The 16,622-nt window shown below is 39.5% G+C and overlaps 2 protein-coding genes across 2 annotated transcripts; both read right to left on the bottom strand.

Moving 5' to 3' along the window:
• Nucleotides 1–769: 769 nt before the first annotated feature.
• Nucleotides 770–4,830, bottom strand: LOC109200847 (vascular cell adhesion protein 1-like). Its single transcript, XM_025904979.1, has 5 exons — nucleotides 4,599–4,830; nucleotides 2,526–2,795; nucleotides 2,032–2,361; nucleotides 969–1,223; nucleotides 770–805 (listed from the first exon to the last, which is right to left on the bottom strand). The coding sequence occupies exons 1-5, from the start codon at nucleotides 4,669–4,671 to the stop codon at nucleotides 777–779; spliced, it is 957 nt and encodes a 318-aa protein (XP_025760764.1). The 5' UTR covers nucleotides 4,672–4,830; the 3' UTR covers nucleotides 770–776.
• A 5,021-nt stretch (nucleotides 4,831–9,851) lies between these two features.
• On the bottom strand, nucleotides 9,852–14,622 carry LOC109200849 (vascular cell adhesion protein 1-like). Its single transcript, XM_019356407.2, has 4 exons — nucleotides 14,585–14,622; nucleotides 11,224–11,553; nucleotides 10,161–10,415; nucleotides 9,852–9,987 (listed from the first exon to the last, which is right to left on the bottom strand). Exons 2-4 carry the CDS (start codon nucleotides 11,507–11,509, stop codon nucleotides 9,896–9,898), a joined length of 633 nt encoding a protein of 210 aa, XP_019211952.1. The 5' UTR covers nucleotides 11,510–11,553; nucleotides 14,585–14,622; the 3' UTR covers nucleotides 9,852–9,895.
• Between the last annotated feature and the right edge of the window lie 2,000 nt (nucleotides 14,623–16,622).

Genomic DNA, 16,622 nt, shown 5'->3' with positions numbered 1-16,622 from the left:
CCGTGGGCCCAGTTTGAACACCACTGCCCATCAACTGCTAATAGAACATGAATGCCTGTGTTATGGAAAATTCTTGTTTATCCTCACATTTTCTTTATGTGTTTAGAATCTCACTGTAGGATTTGGTATAACCTTTGTATGCTTAGATAAAGTGTGCATGTGTCAGTAAGACCTCGTCAAAACTGCTTAGCTAGGTGTAACGATGTTTCACTGTTTTGGTCAGAAGAATGAAACTCAGCGCAAGTCCAGGAGCTTCCTGGGAAAGATAGTGGGAGTTGTTCTCTGTCCAGCCACAGCCCGTGGGACAGAAACTTGTTGTAACTAAAAGATACACAGAGTTGTGTGTGTGGGGGGTATAAAAGAGGAGCTGAGACGTCCCAAGAGCAGAGCTGGCATGACTCTGACCTGTAATGTTTGATGTGTGTGTTGGCTCTCCTGCGGCAGTAATAAATAGCTTGACCACAGCTTTTTTCTGTTTTGCAGCCTTTATTTACAAAGTCCACGACACCTGTAACATTTAAACAAAGAGATGGAAAAATGGGGAGACCTTCCCTTGGAAATGTGCTTTTTCCAAACAACAAGTTTACTTAGAAGCTAGAAAGTTACAAGCTGCTCATCAGAATCAGAATCAAAAATATATTTTAACCATTCAGTCATTTCTTCAGCTGTCAGTAACAATAATTTTACTGAGTTTGCTGTGTCCCATTCAGTTGTGTTTGCAGTAGCATCCCACTGACAGTCCGACAAGGACCAGAGCTCCCAGTATCATCCAGCTATTATATATGGGATGGAGTTGACTGTAGAACTGGGTTGAGGTGGGGTCGGGGGTTGGGTAAGAAAGGAAAGGAGAATCATTTATACCAGGCAAATTAAAAACACCAAAACACTCACAATGAACTTAATTTGTGAAGTAATATTGTGATTGAACTTCAGTGACTCGTTTCCAGGAAGTATCTGACAACACTCACCTTGTACATCAATGTTAAACTCCTTGGTGACAGTCCCTACTGTGTTGCTCACAGTGCAGATATACTGTCCTTCATGCTCAAAGCCGACAGATTTAATAGTGAGAACGCTGCCACTGTAGGAAGGACTATTTGTTGGAAGTGTCCAGGTGTATGAGGGGCTGGGGTTTGCCACAGAGGAGCAGTTCAGGTGTAGAGTGTCTCCTTCTGTGATTGTGATCACATCTGGATTTGGTGGCTCCTTTAGCTCAGGCCCATCTGTGTGATTATTGATAGAGATTAAAAATACGAAGCAAAATTTCAGCAAAATAGAAATAATTTATAAATTAAAAGACATTTCTGGTGTAATATACAACAGAAAGTACTGTCGACAGTTCAGCCCACTGTACTTTATTTTCACTTTGTGCTGCTATACTCTGTTGTCAGTTTGTCCACTTCATGATGTTTAACTGCTCTACTTACTTTACAGGTTGATGCTCGCCACACTAAACATCTGACATAAAGTTTAAATTACACGTAGCATGACAGTAAGAGGTCAGTCTGACAGTTCAGAGAAGTAAGAGAATTGTTCAACCCATATGACACTGAAAGGAGACAAATCATGATTAATTCTTCTGGAGTGGCTTTAAATACACTTATTCTTTTATTGCATATTTGTGACTCTGTATTGATTCCACATTTAAACAAATAGTAAAGCCGACCTTTTATCATTTAGGATTTAAACACAATTACTATTATTATTTTTTAATGTTTACAAACAAAGTTTACTTCTATTCTGGCTTTCCACAAACTTCTGAGGGAAACATTTTACTGGTAAACAGCTAAATCCTCCACTATGTTCATCAGCTTGTGTCAGTCAGCAGTTTGTTGATGATGCTATTTAGAGCCTGTTCATTAACAGTGATGAGCGCTATGAGGAAGAATCAAAACACTATTTCTTTACTGTTTCGATTCTTCCTCAAAGCGCTCACGAGGACACAAAACCAAACCAGTGACATGAATCATGCTCAAAATGTCAAACTCTGAGAAACAGAACAAAGAACGTCTTTATTTCTCTCAGACTCACAGTGAACTATAGCAGGGAGTTTTTCTGATGTCACCACTGGAGGGCGCTGTGATGTAGGTGGTCCCAGCTCCAGCTTGGTTTCACACCAGTACTGGGCTCCATCATGTTCTCTACTGGGAGTGATGTTCAGAGTAAAGGTCTCATTCACTGGTTTCTTATGTTCACTGTTGGCCTGTAGGTGACCCAGTGCTGTGTTTCCTCTGTAGAAGGTCACAGTGAGGCTCTGAACAGGAGCTACGTTCTGTACGCTACACTGCAGGGTGTACTGCTGATTCTCAAACATCATCCCAGTGTGGTTTACAAAGCTGATGGAGACACTTTCTGGAGGCTCTGAGGAGACAGGGAAAGAAAGAGTAACACAGATAGATGTTAGTCAGTAACTGCTGAGAGCATGAATCCATCTAACTGTGTATTTACACAAAGAGGTCAAATTTAGATTACAAATGATGTAAAGTTCACTAGAACGTCTCACATTCTAAGGTAAGTATACTTACGGTAGATGGTTATATCCACAGTGCTAGTACACTGATCACCATCATCAGTGTTATAATAACAGATGAGATATGTGTCCCATTCAGTCAGTCTGTCAACCGTCCAGATCATCGTGGTTCCATTTTGTCTAACTTCTCCTACAGGTGTCTCCAAACCAAAAGAATCTCCCCTGCAGTCCTTCTGACATACATCACATGTAACATTGGCTGGGTCACCGTACTTCACTACCAGTGCAGATGGAGTGAACACAGGAAACTCTGTGCAGCTAGGATCTGTAAGAAACACATCAAATGTTGTTACTGGGTAGATCAACTTGGATAAAGTTGATAAACAAGAGGAGAAATTAATTGATCAAATGGTGAAACTGGAAACTGAAAGTCCGGGAAGATTCAAGGTTCAGTTTTTTGTTTTTTTTTTAACAAAAAAGCAAACCAGAAGAAAACTTTGAAAAGAAAAGTTGCCTGAAGAGGGAAATGAATGTAAGGAAAACATGAACCTGTCTGCAGAAACCTATTGTCTGATTTTGGGCCATCAGCAAAACACCAAATGAAGAAACATCTTTAGGAAGAATTTTTTTCCATCACTCCAGAAGAGGTCCAGCGATTTTGGAGAACCAATTCCAAGAAGCACTTAAGCTGTTCTACTGAAACTTTGTTGATTAATTTGATAAAATGAGATATCAGGAAATAATTAAATATCTAAGACTAATAATAAAAGCATCAAGTCCCAAAGTGTGGCATTACTAAATAAGATAAACAATCTTATATTTGAGATAAAAATGCATTGCAATTTTAATTTGTATTCATTTATTTATTTATTTAATTAAATAAACAAATAATATATTGGGTTAGAGTTTGTAGAAGTTTGTTCAAGCTGTATAAGCTGCATGAACCCTCGACTAGGTTATTGGTTATAAGGAGCAGCTGTAGCCTATTCAAAGGCTCCTGACATTTGGTTCTCATTCCCGTCATGATGGATGGATAGACGGTAGCAACGATCACAGCCCCGCCACAGCGATGCTGATCGGGTTCATTTTCCCCTGGCGATTGTTTGGCTGTTAAAGGGTGGTGAGTTGGATCCCACCATGAGGTCTGTTAAGTAGTTTGTTGAGCTGCTGTTTTCACTAAGGCAATATAGTGGCAGTGAATCTTTGAATCTTATAAGCCATGCTTGGTAATAAAGGGTGATCTTTTAATTGTTTTAGGTCCTGCCACTTAATTCACTGTTTTCTTGTTTCAGCTCCATATTTTGTTTAATAAAATTATTTTAATTTTTTAATTTTTTTGATTAGCCTGTCAATAACAAGCCTGTGTGCCTTGGCAACCGGTAAAACCTTTGTATTGGTTAATGTAATATTTCCTGGGGTGCGTCGCTACCATTTAGTTCTTTCCCTCCCCATCACTGCTGGATTTTTATTATTTGTTCTTTTGGATCTACCTTCATATGTGAACAAACACTCTCAGTATGAAGTTTAACAAATCCAGATACAGAATTTCCAGCGTTTGACAGTGTTCAGTCTGACTTTAATGCAGTTGTTCAATCCCAAAACAGACGGAACAAGAAAACAGGTGAAAAACTGCAGATAAATTAAACTGCAAACACAATAGCAACAGCACTTTGTAAAAAATGAAAAGTCTTTGAAATTTGACAAAAATGTGCTCATTTTCTTGTTAGCTGTATTGGGTAATATTGGCTAAATACTGATAAAATTACTATTATTACTATTAATAATTACTATTATTATTACTACTACTAATGCTATCTATTTCACCTTTTGATTTTCTAACTGTAACATCTGCTCTTACCAGCAGCACTTTATACATAGAGTAAATTAATCCTGAGCATAACTGAATTCAGATTATTGGTGCTGCCCTCCACAACAGATCCAGTTTCTCATGTTGCCTTCAAATAAATATTTAATCCTTCATTAAATTACTTGTAAAAAATGCCTCTGAGTTCATCAGTGTTCATCAACATTTAGCAGCTGTATGATATGAAATAAGAAACGAAGCAATAAATTTTTATGGTATAAACAGTCTGTTTATCTTTTTATAGCTGGAAAACATTTCACTTACCAAAGCTGGACACTTGGTGGGTGCACAGAAAAGTAAGTGAGTAGGAAACCAGAAGAATAAAATGCATAAACATTGTCCCAGCTAGATTTTTTGAAATCAAATGTGATGAAGAAAATGATCAAACATGAAGTCCAAAGGTGGCTCGAAAGGAAATGGGCTCTGAGTTTCCTGTTTTGCTTTTCTGTTGCAGAGAACAATGCTGGCAGTGAAGGCTGTTTGTTTTTTTTCAGCAGTGCATCCGCTTGTTTTATTATAACAGCCATGCCTTCAGTGAAAGTGAAAGTGAGTGTCGTAAAATCACCAAACAGGAAGCCCGACAGAGGCAGGTCAGGTCTGCTTCCTGGGGAGGTTCCCATGTATCCCCCTGAAGAATTTTTTTTTTCAACTGACTTTACATAATGTGAGTAAGTATGGAGCGTTACACCTTTTTAACAGGGCATTAGGGAAAACGTAAGAACAGCAGTTTTGTAAGTCAGCCCTTGACTGGTTCTAGTCTGTTCAGATGCTGAAACTACTAGGATAGAAAAACCCTCACATAATAATAATGATGATAATAATAATAATAATAATACATTTTATTTATAAAGCGCTTTTCAAGACACCCAAGGACACTTTACAATAGGATAAAACACATAATGGAAAAATGACAAAATGAAGAACAACAAAACAAAACACGAGATAAAATGAACAAACAGTGGTTCACAGTGAATATGCAGATTTGCAGACATATCACTTATATCTCTTCTTTTAAGCTTCATTGAAATCCATTTTTCCCTCTGACATACAAAGCATTTATTAAAGTAATCTGAGTGTTAAAAAGTAAACCTTAAAATTAGACATACACAGCATGCGCTCAGCTGGATGTGTAGAGACAGAGCCGTATGTTCTGGAAACTCTGACTAGAGAGTCAGTTTGGGAGATGAATCTCTAACCACATCTGCCCGGGTCTGCTGACACCAAAGATCAGAAAAATGAAGATTTCTGGTCATTTCCAAGGTTCACCTGAATTGCTCAGACTGAGCAGCCTTCACTGGCACGAGAAGCTATAGATCCTGTTATCTTGGACACCATAAACACCACCTCTCTCTCTGTCCAGTGATCACATTTAAAACCAGCAGAGCTTTTCACACAGCATGCAACTGAAGCAAATGTTTGTGGAAAAAGCAGTTTACATATTGCATTACATAGCTTTTAGTGCTGGATCACGTTCCGTCTGTTTTATTGAATAAATCTGTTGCCTGTGTACTGTATTTTGTTTTTCTCACATTATAAAAGAACTAATCAGGTAGTGAAACAAGATGCACATGGTCACAATTTCATTAAAAACTTTGTTTTATACTTTACACAGTTGAAAAGATAAAATATAGTAACAAAAAGGAAAGAATTTCATGTTGGTATATGACCTGATGTCTCAACACCTCCCTTTAGTAATCAAATGCCTACACCATCATGATCTTATTGCAATAATGAAAGGCGGTGGGCTGGGTGGGTATCTGAGTATCTCCCTGTACGTTGGGGTTTTGAGTGGGTGTGTTTCCTGCGCCTTGAGAAACAGCTCCTGACTGTTGTTTGTGCCTGAGTACCTGGCCTTCCTGGAATCCCTGGACGGGGTTCTTGAGGGTGCTCCACTTGAGGACTCTGTCGTCCTACTTAGAGACTTCAACGCTCATGTGGGAAACATGAGTGAGACTGGAGGGGCGTGAATGAGAGGAACGGCCTCCCAGACCTGAACCCGAGCGGTGTTCTGTTACTGGACTTCTGTGCAAACACTATGTTGTAACATAAGGGTGTCCGTAAGTCCACAGGGCACCAGAACACTCTAGGCCAGGAAAGCTTCCACTTGGGTGGTCTCAGAATTTCATCTCTGCTTTTCAAAGATGATGTTGTTCTGTTGGCTTCATCAGGTGACGGCCTCCAGCTCACACTGGAGTGCAGCCGAGTGCAAAGCGCTGGGAATGAGAATCGGCACCTCCTAATCTGAGGCCACGGTCTGCAACTGGAAAAAGGTGGAGTGCCCACTCCAGGTCAGGGACGAGTTCCTGCCCCAATTGGAGACGTGTTTTTGTATATCATGGTGTGTTCACGAGTGACGGGAGAAGGGAGCGGGAGATCGACAAATGGATTGGTGCAGTGATGCAGACTCTGCACCAGATCGTATCAATATATTGGTTGAGCTACATCCCTACCCTCACCTATGGTCACGGGCTGTAGGTTGTGACCAAAAGAACGAGATCGTGGATACAAGTGGTGGAAATGAGCTTCCTCCTAAGGGTGGCAATCTTTCAATCTTTAGAATACAATAGAATAGCCCATTATTGTTATTGTACATGTACGACTGAGTCTGGTTACCACTCTTGAGAGGCAGATAATATAGCAGAGCTGGTCCATTTATACTGCAGCTCATAGGGTTGATGACACTCAGGTGAGCTGGCCTGGTAGTGGAAAGGCTTTGAGCTCTAGTCAAATGGGTGGAAAACATCAGCTGAACCCTTGCTGGCTCAGTTAGGGTTGACAAAAGGCTCTATATAAAAATGGTCTTTGAAATGTAATAACAATAGGCAAATGTTGTTCACAGTTATTTTGGTGAATATCGTTTAACACTGTCTGTTTTATCTTTAATTGCCTAACTGTGGCCTCTACTCTCACCAACACTTTGAAAAAAGATCAAATTAATATTGAACAGAAGTGAGTTCAGCTTAGTGATGCGATCCAGTTTGTCATGTTAAATTAATTGCCCAACTCTGCTTTAGATGGTCTCTAGAAACCTTGTTGTATAGATTTAAAGGACTGTGCAGTTTGGCTGGTTTGTTTAAAATGATGTAGCCACCAGTGGAAAATATGTATCGTCCATTATAACCAAAGGTTGACATTGTTTAGTGCCCATCACAAGTAAACACCAGAATCTGAAATGAAATAACTAAACTAGAAATTTGAAATTTGTACTTAAGCTGAACAAATAAACCAAAGGCATCAGCAAAACATTTATTGAGGCAAAGATACACAGATGCGCAGTTTGATGATTAAATGCCAATGACCCATCAAATCACAACAGGATCGCAGCAGTGATAGGAGTTAGGATGGGACTCCCCCAGAGATGAAGATGGAGGCTTGGATGGAGCTCCGAGGGAAAGCGGTGAGACAAAGGTTACACAAATGAGAGTCTGACAGGCAGGATGACAGAAGAGCAATGAGATTTAAAGTATATGGAATGGGAGCTGATTGGCTCACACAAGGTGGGCAAGAAATGACTGGAATATAGTAATGAAGTCAGCAAGGAAAGAAAGGCTTGAGAGCTATCAGTCCATAAAGAGAGATAAGAAGAGAGCCTATAATAAGGCTAAGAGGTAATTGGAGGCCAGGAGAGGCTATTATACAAAGTTTAGAGAACAAAGTTTTTGTAAAGATGAACAGAAATGAGAATAAAAATGGTTTGTTACCACCACCAGCTCGATGTCATGGCTTACCTGGACTGTTTTGAGGTAAAAAGATGACATCAGAGTCAAAACTGATGTACGCCAAATAGCTTGATGATGACCAGCAGCTCAGTTATTAAATATTGGATGAGGAAATCTGGTTGCAGAAATAGCAGCACCTATTCCAAAAGTGTGACCTCAGCATAATTTAGGGGCTAATACCCCACCTGAGAAGCAGTTTTTAAAAACACTAAGAATTTAAACACTGAGTGACTGACAAGAGTTGAAAAGAAAGGAAAAGATGTAAGTAAGGAAGTAGCTGCTGATTGAACTCTGATGAAGCTACAGAGCAAAGTGGAGTCACCCCCACCAAAAATAAGACCAGTCATACCGTGGCAGGGAGAAACACCTCTGAGAAAAATAAGTCATATGACATTAGCTGCAGCTCAATGTTAAAGACAGACTGACATAATGTGGTGAGGAAAAGTTACTGAGAAGGATACAGATTGAAACTGATTGCAAAAAGGCTTGAGGAAGACTTGAAGATGTCAGGAGAGACAAGACAAAGCCTCGAATAAAGCCTGAGGGCCATCAGAGGCAAGGAGAGTTAAACCAGAAGTGGTGATAATCCTCACAAGGCCATCAGAAGGACAGATCTATTACAGAGACTGGAAACTGGTGGAGGTCAAATAACAAAGTGTTTGTGAATAAGAGCAGAAATGTGAATCAAGATGAAAAAGACTTTGAGGTTTACAAAAAGGTTTGACAGCTGTTGAATGCCAGGAGAGAAACATTTTGGACTTTTAACTGTTTCTTAAAGTGTTACAGGATGAACTTCTCTTATAGCTGTTCATGCTTTAGCAAAGTAATTAAGTAAAAGATAAACAACTAAATGACAGAGAAGTTCTCTTTATTTACTATCTACTATAAAAAAAATGACAATGGGTCCACAGTAAGAAAAAGTATCTGATGACCCATCATAGAGGAAGGAGATCCTAGCAGTGACAGGAGTTTGAACACGATCCCCAAAAAGTGAATAAGATCAATCTTACCGTTTCAATGAAGTCTGACTGTATAGAATATAAAACACATGAATGATTAACGGCAATATTTCCAGAGACACAGAACATATGCATAACACCAACTGAACTGAATGACGGTGAGACGAGGGAACTGAAGCAAGTGTCCAGAAGCAAAACAGAACAGAGGACAAGGCTTGAGGGTGGATACACATGGATACAGGAGTATGATGGAATTGAATCGGATACATAATCTGCTGCTTATCAGCATTACAAACAAACAAAGCAAACTTTGTGAGCTATAATGACTAAAAGTCCCTTTTATGTTGCATTTTGAATAGAAAAGGACATAAAATTCAAGATGCTGAGCAATGAGGACACATTTTATTCCAAAAACAACTCTTATACAATTCAACTCAAGAGGAAAAGTGGCATTATTGAATAATCCCAAGAAAATGTGCAGACATTGTGAAGTAATGTATGAGATCGAGAGAATACCTATGAGCTGTATTAAGGATTTTACGTTTGAGTGAAAATAGCCTGCATTATCAAGCAGAGAATGATTAAGAAGAGAATCAGCAAACAGGTGAAGAACAGAGGGGACATTTATTTAGCAGAGACCCTCAAAGACCCCGTGGGCCCAGTTTGAACACCACATTTAAACAAAAAGATAGAAAAATGGGGAGACCTTCCCTTGGAAATGTGCTTTTTCCAAACAGCAAGTCTACTTACAGAAGATAGACAGTTACAAGCTGCTCATCAGAATCAGTATCGAAAATACATATTAACCATTCATCAAGTATTTTAACCAGTCATTTCTTCAGCTGTTACTAACAATAATTTTACTGAGTTTGCTGTGTCCCATTCAGTTGTGTTTGCAGTAGCATCCCACTGACAGTCCGACAAGGACCAGAGCTCCCAGTATCATCCCAGCTATTATATATGGGATGGAGTTGACTGTAGAATTGGGTTGAGGTGGGGTCGGGGGTTGGGTAAAGAAAGGAAAGGAGAATCATTTATACCAGGCAAACTAAAAACACCAAAACACTCACAATGAACTTAATTTGTGAAGTAATATTGTGATTGAACTTCAGTGACTCGTTTTCCAGGAAGTATCTGACAACACTCACCTTGTACATCAATGTTAAACTCCTTGGTGACAGTCCCTACTGTGTTGCTCACAGTGCAGATATACTGTCCTTCATGCTCAAAGCCGACAGATTTAATAGTGAGAACGCTGCCACTGTAGGAAGGACTATTTGTTGGAAGTGTCCAGGTGTATGAGGGGCTGGGGTTTCCCACAGAGGAGCAGTTCAGGTGTAGAGTGTCTCCTTCTGTGATTGTGATCACATCTGGATTTGGTGGCTCCTTTAGCTCAGGCCCATCTGTGTGATTATTGATAGAGATTAAAAATACGAAGCAAAATTTCAGCAAAATCAAAATAATTTATAAATTAAAACACATTTCTGGTGTAATATACAACAGAAAGTACTGTCGACAGTTCAGCCCACTGTACTTTATTTTCACTTTGTGCTGCTATACTCTGTTGTCAGTTTGTCCACTTCATGATGTTTAACTGCTCTACTTACTTTACAGGTTGATGCTCGCCACACTAAACATCTGACATAAAGTTTAAATTACACGTAGCATGACAGTAAGAGGTCAGTCTGACAGTTCAGAGAAGTAAGAGAATTGTTCAACCCATATGACACTGAAAGGAGACAAATCATGATTAATTCTTCTGGAGTGGCTTTAAATACACTTATTCTTTTATTGCATATTTGTTACTCTGTATTGATTCCACATTTAAACAAATAGTAAAGCCGACCTTTTATCATTTAGGATTTAAACACAATTACTATTATTATTTTTTAATATTCACAAACAAAGTTTACGTCTATTCTGGCTTTCCACAAACTTCTGAGGGAAACATTTTACTGGTAAACAGCTAAATCCTCCACTATGTTCATCAGCTTGTGTCAGTCAGCAGTTTGTTGATGGTGCTATTTAGAGCCTGTTCATTAACAGTGATGAGCGCTATGAGGAAGAATCAAAACACTATTTCTTTACTGTTTCGATTCTTCCTCAAAGCGCTCACGAGGACACAAAACCAAACCAGTGACATGAATCATGCTCAAAATGTCAAACTCTGAGAAACAGATCAAAGAACGTCTTTATTTCTCTCAGACTCACAGTGAACTATAGCAGGGAGTTTTTCTGATGTCACCACTGGGGGACGCTGTGGTCCATCTGGTCCCAGCTCCAGCTTGGTTTCGCACCAGTACTGGGCTCCATCATGTTCTCTACTGGGAGTGATGTTCAGAGTAAAGGTCTCATTCACTGGTTTCTTCTGTTCACTGTTGGACTGTAGGTGACCCAGTGCTGTGTTTCCTCTGTAGAAGGTCACAGTGAGGCTCTGAACAGGAGCTACGTTCTGTACGCTACACTGCAGGGTGTACTGCTGATTCTCAAACATCATCCCAGTGTGGTTTACAAAGCTGATGGAGACACTTTCTGGAGGCTCTGAGGAGACAGGGAAAGAAAGAGTAACACAGGTACACTGTAAAATCTAATTAGTTCCCAGAACTCAAAAAAATTATGGAAACTCGTTGCCTCAAAAAAATTGAGTAAAGCTTAGCTAAAAATGACTAAGTTAGGACAACTTATTTACTTTGAGTACTCTGTACAAGCTCATTTGTTCCCAGAACTCAAAAAAATTGGATCAAGTTTACGTAAGATGACCAAGTTAGGGCAACTTACTCATTTTGAGTACACTGTACAGCCTTGTTAGTTCCCAGAACTCAAAAAAATTATGGAAACTCGTTGCCTCAAAAAAACTAAGTAAAGCTTACTTAAGATGACTGTTAGGACAACTTATACATTGCAAGTCTGCAGTATTAAGAATAACTTGATATTTCTGACTGTACAATACTAATTGTTTACCTACTGACAAACATGTTAAGTTCAACTAAATGAAAAAACAATTTGTGGTACCATGAATATGATTAAAAATAATTAACAACAATTTTTGTAATGATGTTAAAATGAGCCCAACTTTTATTTTCAAACACAACAAAGTATAACAGCCAACATACTGGACACTGATCTGCTGAACAACAAACAATTATATTGCCATCACTGTTATAATTTTACAATGAAACAAAGTCTCAGATGTAATTATTCTGAAAATAAGTTTAGGTCTACCACAAGTTTGTTTTGTACTTACATTACTTATATAATCAAAATAAAATATTTATTGTTCTGTCACAAGTGCAGTCTCTAATTTAAACAACACATTTGTTTTTCATTCCAACACAGGAGCTGGAATGTTGTATTATTTTAAGGATGCTTGTTTCCAGTCCAGGCATTACTGCCTGAATGACTATCATGGATCGAGGTGATCCAAATGTAGGTGCAGAAGAAAGTCTTTAACTTCCCTTAAGTACAGTGGCAGTGGATGTGGGTTGGAGATGCAATGAGCTTGAACCTGCAGGCGACCATCTTCACTGACCACACCATCTGTGACGGAGGACTCATCTCTCCTGTTGTCCTGCAAGCAAACAATCATATTTTTTGGAACATGAACTTAATTGCTTTCTTAAAACATTTTTTTCTGCATTTGGTATAGAACAGACTCCAATTTAGACAATTTCAGGCTCCCTCCCCACCGGAGAGGTGACATTCAATGTCCCAAATTGTCAGTCTGCATAGCCCTGACCACCACCCAACACACAATAATGTCATGAAAGCATCATTTTAAAAAAGGGCTATGCAAACATGGCCAATAACTTTCATTCTAATGATGTGCAAAATGATTTTGGGCACAAAACAGATTTTGCTGTTAGAAAACTTGCAGACTTCACTATATACAGTGTAGACCCTCTAAACTAAGTTTGGGGGATGTGATCTTTCAAGAAATGCAGACCAAACTGTTGTTGTTGTTTGTTTACTTACACAGCATGTCTTGTAGAATTAACTGGAGTCACCAGCAACAGCATAGTGCAGTCATATCTCAAGTCTAATAACAGAAGACAGGAAAAGATCAGTAAAGAAACAACTTCCCCAAACCAAAGCACAAACAAAACAATAAGTAAAACAGGCTGATCTAAAGTATGATTAAAGTTCAGCCTGATTAATATAAATGTCACTGACAGTTGCTAATATATTGGAAAACCAAAATACTTACCACTGAGTTGATGTCTTCTGTCCAACAACAGGAGTGCTGGTCCCGATCGGCCTCAAAGACAGTAAGAAGCAAGCAGAGGGAGAAAAAACAGAACATTTTTCAGAAACTGATTTGATCCTTAATGGCTGTGCAATCATTGTAACATAGAGTTTGCTTATGTTGTTAAATAAAGGATTTGACATTAATAGATGCCACAGATGTTCTAAAGCTGCCACAAAGCATGAAAAAAAACATAGACGTCTCCGAAAACGTCGGAGCATTTTTGCAAATATGTGATGTCTTGATAAATCGAGCAGATATTTGAAATTTACACAGCTACATTCTCGCCTGAAATATCTTAAAAGTTTATTTTGTGACCCAGAAAAAGTAATAAGTTTTTCAGCGGCGCTCCTCCGCCACTGCCGCGCTTACAAGTACGCACAGGCTCCGACAACCGTGGCCGACAAATGCGATCCTCCTTTTCCCCAGACTACCCTTTCTGGGTCACAAAATAACCTTTTAAGATATTTTCAGGCGACAATGTAGCTATGTAATGCTCAAATATCTACTTAATTTATCAAAATATCACATATTTGCAAAAGTGCTTCCACGTTTTCGGAGAGCTCTGTTATCCACCCCCCACATCCCACACCTACCCACCCCTAACGGCTGCACCTCCCGAAGAATTTTGTCTGGGCTCTTATCTCACTTATTTATTTCAAACAATCAACAGAAAATTTCACCACATAGTTTTATGTAAGGTTTTTAAGGCTGTGGTGTTAATTTTAAGTAAGACGAGCCCAGCGGCAGCAGCAACGCTAGGCTAACACTAACTAGCTAGCAAGATTTTAAACCTGGTGCTAAACTAAGAGAAGCCACAAAATCAGTTTGAATAAGAGTAAACATTTACTCACCAAGTCAGTGTATCAGGTAAAGATCCACAGCAATGACAACAATAATATCTTGAGCTGACGCTTCTCCAGGTTTGCTCAACATATTCCATAAAAAATGCACCGTGAACATGCGGACTGATCCGAGAGGGAGGAGGACGGTAGTCACGTGGCATTTTCAAAACACATCTTTCATCCTTCCGCACTGAGAAGCAAAACTTCCAGCTTACTTAGTTTTTCTAAGTTAAGACAACTCAAATAAATGTAGTTTATCAGCATTTTTGCATAAAAAGTACTGGTAACTTATTTAAATTGAGTTCTAATAACAAATTGATAAAAATTGAGTTCAGCCTATTTAATATTTTTAATTAAACACAATATTACATTTTACAGTGTAGATGTTAGTCAGTAACTCTGAGCTCACGAATCCGTCTGTGTATTTACACAAAGAGGTCAATTTTGTCTGATTGTAAACAGCCTTGAAAGTTAATGTTGCTACCAGGGGCGTCATAGTGGAGGCAAAAGTGATGCTCAGATAAAGACACCAAGGAGCAAAGGAAGGAGGCAGCCGCAGGTCTCTCTCTTAAGGATGTAACACAAGATGAGCTCATGCAGTGGTAATTAAACGTTATTAAAACAGCAAATCGCTTTTATCGGTGTGGTTGGTTTTAAGGTTGATTTAAAAATGCATTCGTTTCTAAACAGAGGAGAGTTCAGCTTTTTTCATTATATATATAACACACAAAAAACGAAGACGTCATTTTTTCATTGTAGAAAATCAGCGCAGTTAGAAGTAAACTGTGTGTCGGAAACATTAATAGATCAGTTCGCCCGCTTGTTTAAAATATTATGAGTAAGCACAGGACCACAGGCAATAATCTCAGAGTGGCAAAAGACGTGACAGAGGCGGATGGAAGTGAAGGAGCGTGGAAATAAAGGTTTCTACCACAGAGAAGAGCTTTTGCGTAAGTGGTGAAATGGTTTTCGGGCCTATTTCAAACATTAAAGGGGAGAATCGGGCCATGACGTCAGAAACTCTGGAAGCCCGTTCTTTCTGGGCGTTACGTATTTTCAGTCAGCCAATAGGGAACGTTGTTGTGGGCGGGGCCGGTTTCAACAATGAAAGGCAAGAGAACCAGGCCGTGACGTCACAGTCAACTCAAGTCCATAAATAGCAGGTGAACCCGCACTGGACCAGCACGTTTCTTACTTATAGTCACGAGCGATTCACTGGATGAGATTTTGTTCTGCTACCCTCAGTCATATCTGAATGTCTGATTCATTGTAACACCGTAGCTTAACTGTCAAAACTGAGCGATCACAACCAAAACCAGAATTAGTGTGCACTCTGCCAAGAGTACACTGGGCGACCTGCAGGTCGAGGAGGAAGAAAATAAGTCCTGGAAGAGCAGAAAGTGATGAAGGACACAAAAGAAATGCAGGAAAAAGTGACAAGCAGACAGAAGAATTACCGAGGCTAGACAGAGACAAAGACACGGCAACCCAGATTCCTCCTCAAAGTTGTTGTCGACAAAGTTGAGAAGACCATGGTAGAGGACGCAAAGAAACAAACTGAACAGGACAAAGAATGTTAGAAGAAGTGCAGTTTGTATTCAAAGATGAGACCAACCAGCTGAAATATCAGCACTGGAAAAGACACTGAAGCTGCAGAAAAAGGTGCGCGTCAGCTGGGTTATTCAGTTGGTGGTTTACTGGCCAAAAAAGTCTCCTCCAATACAGATCTTCACAAGCGCCTCACTCCTGACTGCATCAGCCATCGTCTGATTGAGAAAATCTGGCCTGAAGTTGAGGAGAAACACTTGAATTTATCCACGACAGCATTTTAATGTGGCAAGGCCATCCTCAAGGATCTTGCAAAACACACAGTGCAAAGAAAACCTTTGATTTTTAATCTGAGGGACAGCTTGACAATATTACCGTCTCAATCTTCATCAACACCTGTGGCATTACCACAAGAGTACTGAGTGTCTCTAAAGACAGGGAAGAATACCAGGAAGTTGTAAAGAATGTGACCAAGATCTGGTAATGCACGCCATGAGCGAAGGAAATGAGACGATGACAATGAATCCAGTAGCATCAGAGTTTATTGTAGAGAGGCTTTTCCAGAAGATCTGGAACAAAATTTTGTCAAAAAGTACAAAATGTCCTTGGAGAACATTGAACTACTCGCCCTGACAGTATACAATGAACTCCATGACAGGTGGGACTCTCCAATACTCTTAATGTGGTCAAGAAACCCAGAGATGGATGAAGCAATCGTCAGCAGCTTCAAAAACATGCAAACTGAGGAGCCAAAATGTCATCGTAGGGTTCTCATGTGCACGCTAAATCAACTGACACGTGCATGTGATTATGCAAGAAACTCTTAAATTGGCTTCAAAATATTCATTTCAATTGGGCTTCTAAATTTAATTTTAAACCAGAGTGGTTAAAAATAACTACTCTTCTTCTTCCCAACTTCCTTCCCTCATCACCAACTGGCCGAGGCAGATGGCCACCCCATCCCAGAGCCTGGG

This window comes from Oreochromis niloticus, unplaced genomic scaffold (assembly GCF_001858045.2).
Source record: "Oreochromis niloticus isolate F11D_XX unplaced genomic scaffold, O_niloticus_UMD_NMBU tig00007896_pilon, whole genome shotgun sequence".
Lineage (NCBI taxonomy): Eukaryota > Metazoa > Chordata > Actinopteri > Cichliformes > Cichlidae > Oreochromis > Oreochromis niloticus.
The sequence above is the reverse complement of the archived record's forward strand: the minus strand, read 5'-3'. Positions and strand labels throughout refer to the sequence as shown.

What these genes read in the sequence shown, in the direction of transcription:
- LOC109200847 (XM_025904979.1), bottom strand. Translation starts at nt 4,671, where the DNA reads ATGTTTATGCATTTTATTCTTCTGGTTTCCTACTCACTTACTTTTCTG. An exon ending in CCACCAAGTGTCCAGCTTTG is followed by an intron (nt 2,796 to 4,598) that starts GTAAGTGAAATG and finishes TGTTTCTTACAG; the next exon opens with ATCCTAGCTGCACAGAGTTT. An exon ending in GTTTAACATTGATGTACAAG is followed by an intron (nt 806 to 968) that starts GTGAGTGTTGTC and finishes ACCTCAACCCAG; the next exon opens with TTCTACAGTCAACTCCATCC.
- LOC109200849 (XM_019356407.2), bottom strand. Translation starts at nt 11,509, where the DNA reads ATGATGTTTGAGAATCAGCAGTACACCCTGCAGTGTAGCGTACAGAAC. An exon ending in ACTCCCTGCTATAGTTCACT is followed by an intron (nt 10,416 to 11,223) that starts GTGAGTCTGAGA and finishes ATAATCACACAG; the next exon opens with ATGGGCCTGAGCTAAAGGAG. An exon ending in GTTTAACATTGATGTACAAG is followed by an intron (nt 9,988 to 10,160) that starts GTGAGTGTTGTC and finishes CCAATTCTACAG; the next exon opens with TCAACTCCATCCCATATATA.